This window comes from Mus pahari, chromosome 8, assembly GCF_900095145.1.
Source record: "Mus pahari chromosome 8, PAHARI_EIJ_v1.1, whole genome shotgun sequence".
NCBI lineage: Eukaryota > Metazoa > Chordata > Mammalia > Rodentia > Muridae > Mus > Mus pahari.
Window position 1 is genome coordinate 9947649 of NC_034597.1, and position 12384 is coordinate 9960032.

Below are 12384 nucleotides of genomic sequence, written 5' to 3' on the forward strand. Positions count from 1 at the left end.
GAGGCCAGCCTGGTCTACAGAGTGAGTTCCAGAACAGCCAAGGCTACACAGAGAAACCCTGTCTCGAAAAACAAAGAGAAAGAAATGGCTGTTTGCTTGCTACAGTATGACCTAATTTGTAGATGGGAATTATGTCATTAATTTATTCCTTCAGTGAGTAAGCTATTTTATCATCTCTCTATCACACTGTATGTTATGGTGCTTTGCCGGGCTCAGAGGTGACTGTGGGTTAAAATGAAATGAAGCTTATGTAAATACAGATCTGAGCATTTTTTTCTGGCAGGTACACATTTTATCTTCTTTTTATTAGATATTTTCTTTATTTACATTTCAAATGCTATCCCCAAAGTCCCCTATACCCTCCCCCGCCCTGCTCCCATACCCACCCACTCCCACTTCTTGGCCCAGGCATTCCCCTGTACTGGGATATATAAAGTTTGCAAGACCAAGGGCCTCTCCTCCCAATGATGGCTCCTGAGTGCTGGAAAGGAAGGCGTTTGCTACCTCCACCACTGACACCACCTGGCTAAGAAATAATTTTTTAAAAATTAAAGAAAATTATTGTATGTTTAGGTGAGGAGGGGGCATGCATAAAGATTAAAGGGTAGGGCCTGGAGAAATGGCTAAGTAGTTAAGAGCACTGACTATACTCTTCCAAAGGTCCCGAGTTCAATTCCCAGCAACCACATTGTGGCTCACAGCCATCTGTAATGGGATCTGATGGCCTCTTCTGGTGTGTCTGAAGACAGCTGCAGTGAGTTCAGACTTAAAATGAAAGGGTGAGCATTTGGAGCTGGTTCTCTTCTACCTTTCAGTGGGCCCCGGGGATTGAACTCAAAATACCACCAAGCTTGAGAGCCACCTTGATGGTCCAAAACATATTTTTAGAAAAACAAGACACATTTGGATGAATAGCTACCTTCCATTTTGAAGAAATTCGTAGACATGTGGTCATTACACGTGGTGCAGGGAAAACCTAGAGAGCCAGTCTCGAAGTGTGGGAGCTGGGATAACTGATACTGCTTCACTCTGTAGCCTTAGCTGGCCTAGAGTTTAGAGAATTCCGCTCGCCCTGCCAGCTGGGGTTAAAGGTGCTGGCCACTCTGCTGGACTCACTCTGGCTCCTTAATGCAGGGACGGAAGACTGTGAAACGCTGGAAGATGTGTACATGGCATCTGTGGAGACAGACCGTGGGGTGAAGGAGCAGCTGCACTTGTATGACACCCGAGGCCTGCAGAAAGGCGTGGAGCTGCCAAAGCATTATTTCTCATTTGCCGATGGCTTTGTTCTTGTGTATAGTGTGAATAACCTCGAGTCCTTTCAAAGAGTGGAGCTTCTGAAGAAAGAGATCGATAAGTTCAAAGACAAAAAGGAGGTAAGTGGCTGTTTAGTTACCGGGTGTGAAGTCTGATGCTGTTAGAGTGGTAATGTGCATTCAGTGTAGTTTACACATTTAAAGCTGTTCAGTTATACCGGCAGTGTCTGCAAACAGTAGTATGACTGGCCAGGCCCATGAAGCACAGTGCTTGCCCCGTGTGTCTCCTGCTGCCCCTCTGTTACTGCCAGCCCCGTGTCTCCTGCTGCCCCTCTGTGACTGCCCGCCCCGTGTGTCTCCTGCTGCCCCTCTGTGACTGCCCGCCCCGAGTGTGTCTCCTGCTGCCCCTCTGTGACTGCCCGCCCCGTGTGTCTCCTGCTGCCCCTCTGTTACTGCCCGCCCCATGTGTGTCTCCTGCTGCCCCTCCCTCTGTGTTACACTGTACAGGGTACGCTTTCCTAACTCCCTAGCTCAGGTACTGTATAAACTCAGTCGTGTGGCGATCATTTGTCTCATCTTCCACCTCAAAAAGCACATACAGCTTAGGGAGTCAGCACCAGCTCCTCCGTTTGCCACGTTCCTGCTGCTTAGAATTCACTAATCTCAGATCTTTCCACAGCACCTCAGCTCAGTCAGCAACCTCGGAGCCCTACAGCACCCACGTTAATAGTCTACTAGATGGCTTAGCCCAGATTCTTACGTTTTATGTGTTTGTTTGCTTGGTTTTTTGACACAGAATTTTTCTGGCTGTTCTGGAACTTGCTTTGACCAAGGCTGGCCTCAAACTCACAGAGACCTTCCTGCCTCTGCCTCCCAAGTACTAGGATTAAAGGTGTGCACCACCATGCCTGGCTGATTGGAGGCAGAGGCAGGCAGATTTCTGAGTTCGAGGCCAGCCTGGTCTACAAAGTGAGTTCCAGGACAGCCAGGGCTACACAGAGAAACCCTGTCTCGAAAAAACCAAAAAAAAAAAAAAAATGTTAAAAACTTATTTTATATTTAATTATGTATGTGTGGGGAGGTGGGAGGAATTATATGCACGAGTGCAGGTGCCTGTGGAGGCCAGAAGAAAGCCCTGTTGTCATATTTGTCACATCTGAGGGTTCCCCCTGCTAGCCCAGTACTAGGGCTTCATACTTGATAGGAAAGTTCTCTACTCCCCAACTTGTTTTTAGACAAGGTTTAACTAAATTGCCCAGGCTGGCCTTGAACTTGTAACCTTCCTGCTTCAACTCCAGAGCAGCTGCGTTTCCTGCTTTCTTTTCCTCAGTATCATCTACGTAAAGCAGTTTGCTAAATGGAAGAGCAGTAATTGCTTATCCAGTTTTCCTGTAAACTGCTGTGGATGGTTACTATTGTGGTCTTCGGTCATTTTTTGTCCAGGTGGCAATCGTTGTGTTAGGAAACAAACTGGACCTTTCTGAGCAGAGACAGGTGGATGCTGACGTGGCACAACAGTGGGCAAGAAGTGAGAAAGTCAAGCTGTGGGAGGTGACAGTGACAGACCGGAGGACACTGATTGAGCCCTTCACTTTACTGGCCAGCAAGCTTTCCCAGCCCCAGAGCAAATCCAGCTTCCCTCTGCCTGGGAGGAAAAACAAAGGCAACTCCAGTTCCGAAAACTGAGTCAAGCCTTGCACTATCTGTAGCCTGGCATGACGTTACGATTTAACATGGCCCTTACAGATCACCTCTGGGCCTAATGGAACCTCTAAGTGGTAATTTAATGCACTTTATAATTAAGTTACTGGGCTAGTTTATTGCTGTTGGGACATTATTTTGTCTTTATTTGAAACCTGTTCTTATTTTGTTATTTATTCTGCACTTGTCAATAGCAAAATAAAATTTAGAGTATGCAGTATAACATGGGAACTTTTCCAGCTTGTCAGGAACTCTCATATTCATTGTAATTTTATGCAAATGCCTTAGTGTGTATATAACTCATTACTGTGTGTATAGGGTCAGCTTTATCCTTCCATAAACGCATGAATTTCAGGGGTGGAACTAGGTGGCTGGGCTCACCTGGCAAAGCACCCTCCCTACTGAGTCATCTTAACAGGCCCAGAACTCTGTTTTAAAAAGGTTGATTACTCAGGGCTAGAGAGATTGCTCAGTAGGTAAGATTGATGCCTTGCAGAAGAGCCGGGTCCAACTTCTAGCACCTACATGGTGGCTCACAACCACCTATAACAGATTCCAAGGGATTCAGTGTCCTCTCTTGGTTTCTTCAGACATTTCATACACATAGTGCTCATGCAGGGAAAATCACTCATACACATAGAATAATATCTAAACTTTTTTAAAGGTTAATTATCTAAGATTATAAAGCTTGGCAATTGCTTTGTGTACCTAAATTGTCCCAATAACAATTTGGATCTCTGTGAGTTAAATTCTCATTATACAGAGGCTTTGCTGAACAGAACAAAAGTGGTGGTTTTGTTTTGCTCTATTAAGTATTAAGATCTTAGGGTTAGGATGAGGTGCTTTTGTATTCGGAGCCCTGTTTTTTTTTTTTTTCTATAAGCCAGGCCTGTGCTGATGATAAAATTAAATACTAGAGGGGATTTTGAAAATGGCTAGGCTGGCTGAGCGTGGTGGCGCACGCCTTTAATCTCAGCATGCGGAGGTGGAGGCAGGCAGGTTTCTGAGTTCGAGGCCAGCCTGGTCTACAAAGTGAGTTCCAGGACAGCCAGGGCTACACAGAGAAACCCTGTCTCGGGGTAAAAAAGAGGAAAGAAAATGGCTAGGCTAAAGAGCGGGGAAACATCCCTTTTCCATATACAATAAAATATCAGAAATAGAGTTACCATTAGTTTTACATATTAATCTGAGTTTACAATTTAGTTTATGGAAAATCTTATCAAGATCTGAGCATTGTATCAAAAAAAGATTGACAACCCTATACAAAGAACTAGGAAATAAGTTGATGGTGTTTTCAACTGTAAATAATTTTTAACCATTTAACTGAAAAGCAAAATATGAAACAAGGTAAAGAATGCATTAAGTATGGAACTTTCAACCATCAGCATTGCTGCTGCTTGCTTTTCTGTTGGTGGTACTGTAGCCTTGAGCACAAGGCTTCACACACATGTATCATTAGCCTTTTTGAGGAAGGGTTGGTTGGTTGGTTGATTGATTTATTGGTTTTTTGAGACAGGGTTTCTCTGTGTAGCCCTGGCTGTCCTGGAACTCATTCTGGAGACCAGGCTGCCTCTGCCTCCCAAGCGCTGGGATTAAAGGTGTGCGCCACCACTGCCTGGCGAGAAAGGGTCTTAATAAATTACCCAGGCTTTGAACTTAGAATCCTTGTGCCCAGACACCCTGAATACTGGGATTACAGTCACCTGGTTTGCCCTTCATCCCACTAAAGACTGGTTGGAATTATGTAGACCAGGCTAGCCTTGATCTCAAGTCCTCCTCAGCTGGGATTAAAGTTATGTACTACTATACCAGTCTTGGCCAATTCTTTTTTTAAAAAAATCATACCGTTTTGGTTATCCCTCAGGGTTAAGTCAGTCCTCTAGCCTGCCCTTCCAGGTACTTATCTTTCAGCTTTTTCTTCTGAGATATTTTATATAGATCTTGCTTGGAGTTTCTGTTTTTTCTTTTGGCTGCATTTAGATCTTGTGCTTTAGTATACATGGAATTGGTTATGTAATTAAAATGCTTTTTGAGACAGGGTGTCATGTAGCCTAGGCTAGTCTCAAACCCAGTGCGTAGCTGAGGATGACTTTGAACTTTAATCCTCTGGCATCCACTCACCCTGGGATGAAGGGGTGTGAATGCTACTATGCTCAGCTTTCACTTGCATGCATCTGGAGCAACAGCCAGCAGCAGTGCTACTGATCATGGAGCCTGCTCTGCAAGGTGAGCACTAGCCCACCAGAGCGGCTCGTTTCTCCTATGTCTGCTGCCACTCCATCTGCAGAGCAGAGAATGCTTTGAGCAGCAGGCATTGAGTATTATCTTTGAAGCTTAGCTGGCTTACACTGTTTATTGTTTTTAAGATATCTCCAGGGGGTTCAAGAGATGGCTCAGGGGTTAAGGGCACTGACTATTTCTTCCAGAGGTCCTGAGTTCAATGCCCAGCAACCACTTGGTGGCTCACAACCATCTGTAACAGGATCTGATGCCCTCTTCTGGTGTGTCTGAAGACAGCTACAGTGTACTCATACACATAAATAAAGTCAGAAAAAGATATCTCCAAAATGTGCTGTGTACGTATCAGTTCTGGCATATATAAGTGTTAAGTATTCCTTAACCTGCTTTCAGAAGCTGCAGAGAGGAAATGAACACAGCAGGCTCAGTAGTTGTTCTTAATATTGTTTATTAGCACAAATGCAGACATAAGAAGTCTAAACCAATTGACTGAACAATTCCTATTCCACACTTACAGTTAACAGCTTAAGGTATTTCACTACAGGTTTCCACAAATCATGATTCAACCCTTGAAGTAATTTGCATATAAAATACATTAACTACATGGTGTCTTGTAGCCAGATGTCCATTTTACATATACGAGGTAACAAACTCATCTTTGCAAACTCGTTAAATACCATTGTTTCCTTCTAAGAAGGAAAAACAAATTCCAATTTTTTTGAACAAGAAAATAGGACTTTACATAAATGACATGTATGTACCTATACAAATTTAAGCTGATTTTGAAAGTATAGTAGACTACAATCAATGGAACACAAGTGTCTACACATGCATTCTTTTCTGTTGTACTAAAAGTCAGCTAATCTTGCAAAGTTTCAGCTCTAAAAGTCGCTATTACCAGTTTGTCTACTGTAGCAAGATACCTTAAGTTACAACAAAATCCTGGGAAGTAAGACTGAATAATATCTGTTATAGAAATACCCTACTCTTTACCAACTCCCACCCCCACCCTTTCAAAATCATAAGCAGCTCTCTTCTGTGACAGACAAATCCTGTAAGAACTGAAAACCCAGTTTATGTAGCGTATCTCTTGGTCCACTGTCTGGCCATTCTGTCGTGTTCTGCTCTGTTGGTCATGTACTGAGTGGCAATGCTTCCCACCAGAGGGTCAGCTGGAAGAAAAACATGTGGTTACTTTGGAGAAAGAAAATCAGGTACTTTGGATAGAACACACAGCAGTTATCACCATGCCCATGTCTGAAACATTCACTGTCAGAAGGTGTTTTCTTCAGATCTTTAAAAACAGTTTTTAAAAAGGTTTATTTTATGTGTATGTGTTCTCTGTCTGTAGGTTATGGATGTGGACCTCTAGTGGGTGCTGGGAGCTGAACCCCTCTGCAAGAACAATTGCTCTTCAGCTGGGCCACTGTTTCAGCCCCTCTTCTAATCTTAACTAGAAGGTTGGGAGGAGTGGCCTGGCTTTATTTTCTTATTCTATTTTAGTTCTCTCCCAGCAAGTGACACTCTGTTCTCCATGTGTATGACCAAGGCTCCAGGACCAACTTTGTTCAACCAATTAGAGCTATAGATATTGGGAACTCTCTGTGGCTGGTGCAATTGGCAGTATCGATTGTGTAACATATGCCTAGAAAAGGCCCAAACCCAGACTTCCAACTAAATGTGTTTCTCTAAAACTGGAATGCCTAGTTAAATTTGTATATTTAAGCAGAAAAATAATTTTTCTTCTTAAAAACAATTAGTCCCAATAAAATTACAATTCTGAAATCACCAAGTATTTGGCAGAAAAATACCTCTTTCTAAAGTGAGCACTGGCTGTGGGCAAGTTCTCTGTGAATCCTCATGAAAACTGGCAGCAGAGCTGCACCCAGCCTTAGTGAGCCCAGAGTAGCTGCCTTTCCCAACTAGCACACTAAACACTTGATTAAAACGTCCTGAAATGGTCTTGGCTTATGTGGAGAACAGAGGCCTTTTAGTAACAAGTGCAGTGCAGAGGACTATCAGCCTTACTCACCAGGGTTGCAGTCGGTAAGGAGCGAGCAGATAGAAAGGAGGACTTTCGAGATGGTCAGTGCGGGGCTCCAGTTGTCTTTTAATATGTCCAAGCAAATAACTCCTTGGCTATTAATATTACAGTGATAAATTCTTGTACGAAATGTAACCTAAAAATAAGGCAGTTGTCAAGCAGCATTCAAGTAGGAGGCATTATGACATTTCAGGTAGACACTATTGAAGGGAGGCCACACTCAATCCTCCATCTCATTTTACAGCAGTACCCACTGCCAAAGTCCAATACTTCCTCTTTACATTTTCTTTTATTGATCAGGCTAGTCTGGAACCATATATCCCAAACTAGCTGCAAATTTTTGATCCCCCTGCCTGCTTCTGTTTCCAGATATGTGCTACTAGTAACATCTGGCTTAATTTTAATGTTTTAAATATGACTATGTCTAAGTTTGGATTGTTAGTTGTTTGCTGACCTCTTGTGTTAGCTAGAAGTAATACACTGCTTCGGAGTGTACATCAAATCTAACAAGCTAGACAATAAATAGCACAGTTTTAAGCACTTACCCCTAGAAATGCCTATTGCCAACTGAGGAGCCAACCCAACCAACAGTCATCACATTCACTTAAAACTAGCAAACAATACATAGCAAGAAGCTGAGCTCTCTGACCACACAGCGGATGTAGACCATACCGCTGTGCGTACAGCTCTTACTAACATGGAGTACAGGCCAGCAGCACACAGTGGAAGAACCGAGCTTTTGTAATTACAATGAAACTTGATCTCTCTCAAGGACAGTTACTGTCAGAGGACATGGAGATTCTGTACCTTTGGAGGCTTGAAGGGATACTCTGGTGTAAACGTAATGTCGAGGAAGAATACTCCACCTTCATACACGGACCCTGGAGGACCCAGAATAGTCGATCTCCACTCATAGATGTTGTCACCCTTGGGACCAGCACTGTGAAATAATACAGGAGCAGATAAAGACACAGTGACATTGCATCAGAAAAGGGAAAAACCCCTCCCCCTTATCCTTTTGGTTTAATGTCTGGGTTCTCTTCACAAAGAATATGAGAGTGAGCCACGAAAGAAGAACACCAGATCCATTCTAAACATACTAGCTACAGCTAGACATGAAAACTTTCTTCAAGTTTCAAATGTAAAGTAAACATCAATAAAAGATTCGTGTCTTGGAATATAAGCCGCTATTATGACTCAAAGAAACTCAGGACCAATCTCAGTACCTGAAGCTTCTCCGAGAATGTCTCACCAGGCCTATCCTAGACCCCTCTGTCCTAGGGACAGACGGGGCTTCTGCTTTCCTCCCCATCTTCTCTTCACTGCACTGCTCGGCTATTTTGACTATGGCTCTCTTGATCCACACTGCACTCTTGACTTCTGGTTTCACTCTTGGTCAGCTTGCCCCACCCCCTTTTCTTGTCCTCCCCACCCCACCCCCGATAGCTCCATTCAGTCTGCTAGCTTGGCTCAGCCTGGACTCTCCCCTGTATCTACAATAAAACCTCCTCCTAACCATACCTAGGAGTGATCGTGTCCTCATTTTTCATTCAATGACAAGTTTTTTCATAGCTGCATCATTTCTGGTAAGCTTTTAAATAACAAGAATCTTTGCCCTAACTAAAGTACTTGGCAGAGTTTGGACCCTGGTGGGGCTGGTAAACTCCACACTGACATAGAGACATACAACATTTGACTTCCAGCTAGCCTACACACACACACACACACACACACACACACACACACACACACACACAAATTGCTTTAGCTAGATCTTCTGGTCCTCTGAAACAGAGTAGCTCAAACTGTCTTCAAAGTCACTCAGCCCTCACAAATGCTACATCATGGTTAATTCCAAGTTGGTGACTATACTTCCTACCTTATAAAAATTAGTGAGAGAGGCGAATGTCAAGGATGTAATCAGTTTTCACTTCAGTGTTAAACTAAACACTAATTTTCATTAGCCATTAACCAAACCCTATTCTTGTTAAATATACTTGGTTGTTCCCTCATTCGGCTATACCATCCTTCTAAAACATTGCATCGGCTTCCAGAGAGCTCTCTGTATTCAAGTACCTTAGCAACAGCAATAAAAGCTTACCCCCCCGATTCTAAGACCTAGAACGTAGTAATACTCTTTGTAGTAGTAATTTCTTACTACTAAGGTAGGGTACAGGGAAAGACTAAAAAATGATTTATTTCTATTCATGTATCCTCCTCCCCGCACACACACACACACACACACACACACACACACACACACACACACTCTGCCCTCTCTTACAAGTCAGAGGGCATGAGATCCCTGGAGCTGGAGTGAATGTGGTTGTGTGCTGTTTGACACTGGAGACTGACTGGATCCTCTGGAAGAGAATCAGGTGCTCTGAATTGCTGAGCTAGTGAGATCTTAACCAGCTCTCTCCTAGGAATATACTATGACCCCTCTAGTAAAAGTTGCTTCATTTACTGAGAACAATGGGTTCTCAATTATCAAAAGCTAGCACTGGGAGGCAGAGGCAGGCGGATTTCTGAGTTCGAGGCCAGCCTGGTCTACAAAGTGAGTTGCAGGACAGCCAGGGCTACACAGAGAAACCCTGTCTCAAAAAACCAAACCAAACCAAACCAAAACCAAAACCAAAAAAAACCCTGTTTGTGTCCCTTGCTTAATTTCCAGTGGGATGGTCACTAGGAGGTTGGGCCCTTGGGGACAGTCAGGTCAAGAAAGTAGAAGTCATTATGTATGAGCTTAGTGTCTTAAATAAGACCTCACCACCAGAATATTTGCTTCTTACCTGCCACCAAGGGTAGTGCAACAATTCAGCTGTCTGGAAAATAAGAAATGGTTCCTCACTACACTAAAACTGCTAGCACTTAAGTCTTGGATATCTCGTCCTGAAGTGACAGAAGAGAGCTAAGGCCTTTAAGGTTCAATCAACACTATTCCAAACTGCCATCGAAAACTATTCATTTTCAGGCTGGCAAGATGGTTTAGTAGGTAAAGGCACTTGCTGCCAAACCTGATGACCTGAGTTCAATTCATAGAACCCTCATGGTGGACAGAACCAACTTTCCATACACATGTGTCCTTGAACTCAGAGATCCATCTATCTCTACCTCCAGAGTGCTGGGATTGAATAAAAAATAAAAAAGGGCTGTGAAAGCTGAGCTAGAAGCAGACAAGTAGACATCAGCAGGAAGTGAGAGTAGAGAAAAGGGTCCTGATGTCCAAGTGAGCTAACAATGTTTTAAAACAGAGCCCAAGATTTTCTGGCATTCACGGTCTGACTGCTACTCCATAAAACACTCAGCACCCCTTGGGAGCAAGAGGGTTCGAAGACTGCCAACTGGCCACAGAGGCTAACCTCAAACCTTCACCGGCATGGAAGTCACTTCTGGATTGTTACACCTGGGAAGACGGGTACTGCTAGAACCTGGTAGGTAGAGTTCAGCACTAAGCACCCTGAAGTGCACTCAACAAAGCACGACACACTGACTTCGGCTGCAGATCCCAGCAGTGCTGAGGCCAGGGAGTCCTGCCTTGGAGAGCATGGCTCAAGGTCAAGCTTAGAAAGGAAAGAGCTGTAGCTGGTTACAATAATAGCTATCATTGTTTTACTGCTCTGTGCCTGCTTTAGAAAAAGAAATACATATGGCTATTATTACTTTTGGATTCGTGCTGTTAGTGGTCCCTAAGTAAGCAACATCACCATCCCTTGGGATTTTGTTAGAAATGCACACACTTACTTTCTAACTAGATCCCTAAATGATCCCTAAATACAGTCAAATTTAAAGGTCAGCTATAGAGGACAGTAACTGGCAATACAAATGATCTTTTCCTAGTGTCTGGTTTTTAATTATTTTATTGTAGCCCTCCCCACCCTTACCTATAATTCTGCAGTGAGAGCAATCCTGGCAGTTATTAGTTCTGTTAGATTCAAAATCCAGTCCACAACTGTCTATATTCCCTGACAAACATTATTCAAGAATCCCTTTCTTTTACTTTCCCCACCCACCTTGAGACAGTTCCCTGGCTGTCTTGGAACGTGCTAGACCAGGATCACTTCAAACTCACATAGCTCTACCTGGCTCTGCCTGCACCACTACATCAGGCCCCACAATTCATTTCTTGTCTTGTCTTCTTTTGCTACAGGGTAGATCCTTTCCTCCAACACTGCCTTCTCCATAAGACCTACCCACTCAGCATACCTAGGACTTTTATGATGTGGTGGACTAAGGGGAGAGACATGTTTTAGTGAGCATCTGTGTAAAAGTCTGTATAAGAGATGAAAATGATGGGGTGCACTGAGGTCACCAACCCTTGGAAAGAACGTGTGACCCAAAGACAAACCTAAGCAGGTTGTACAAGACCTGGCTCCCATACCACACACGTCACTGGTATTTACTGGAACAAAGTGGGCCCAAGGAGTTGTATCTTCCTCACTTAAGGGAAGGAGACTGGCTTAAGTACCCAGTCAAGAATGGCATCCCTACAAATTCCTAATTCTTATTACACCAACACTCCACTCTCCAACAGGGAGTGTCTAACAAGAAGTAAGAAAATCTCAAATGAATCCAAATCCTGGGGCTCTTGAATTTTCTTCATGGTAGCTAAGCAAAAACTACATCAGAGTCCCACCTCAGCCTTCTCTAAGGAATTCAAACAAACAAACTTTATTATTATTTTTATGTGTATTGGTGTTGTCCCTGCATATGTGTCTGTGCATCACATGCATTCAGCACCCGCAGAGATCAGAAGAGGGCATCAGATCCCTGAGAACTTGTGTTAAAAATACTGGCGAGCTGTCATGTGGGTACTGGGAATTGAACTTAGAAAGTTCTGGAAAAGCAGCCCTGGCCCAGATCCCTGGCTCATCCAAGAAATTAAAAACATATTTTATGTATAACAGGCTGACCTTGGACTCCTTCCTGCCTCCACCTTCTAAGTGCACAAGGAATTTGTAATGTAACTTTTTATAAACCAGAAGGCTGACTGGTCACTTAGAGACACTGTACAATCTTGAGATTTTGCAATCTATTGCAAGGTAGGAAGAAGACAAATCTATCTGGGCAGTCACACAGGTACGACGCCAGTCATCCGGCTACAGGTCTGTCTTATGTTGTCTCTGGAGAGTGATAATTTCCTCC

At 43.5% G+C, this 12384-nt stretch overlaps 2 protein-coding genes across 2 annotated transcripts in view; one reads left to right on the forward strand and one right to left on the reverse strand.

Moving 5' to 3' along the window:
* Window positions 1–3180, forward strand: part of Nkiras1 (NFKB inhibitor interacting Ras like 1) — an 8669-nt gene extending 5489 nt beyond the window's left edge. Inside the window, exons 3-4 of the mRNA XM_021203914.2 lie at window positions 1135–1376; window positions 2700–3180. Of these exons, the coding sequence (XP_021059573.1) occupies window positions 1135–1376; window positions 2700–2942 (485 nt within the window). The 3' untranslated portion in view covers window positions 2943–3180. The remainder of the gene's footprint in view (window positions 1–1134; window positions 1377–2699) is intronic.
* Window positions 3181–5626: 2446 nt separating this feature from the next.
* Ube2e1 (ubiquitin conjugating enzyme E2 E1) overlaps window positions 5627–12384 on the reverse strand; it is a 47918-nt gene continuing 41160 nt past the window's right edge. Inside the window, exons 3-5 of the mRNA XM_021203516.2 lie at window positions 8047–8179; window positions 7228–7375; window positions 5627–6367 (exon numbers count right to left, since the gene is read on the reverse strand). Coding sequence (XP_021059175.1) covers window positions 6270–6367; window positions 7228–7375; window positions 8047–8179 — 379 coding nt within the window. The 3' untranslated portion in view covers window positions 5627–6269. The remainder of the gene's footprint in view (window positions 6368–7227; window positions 7376–8046; window positions 8180–12384) is intronic.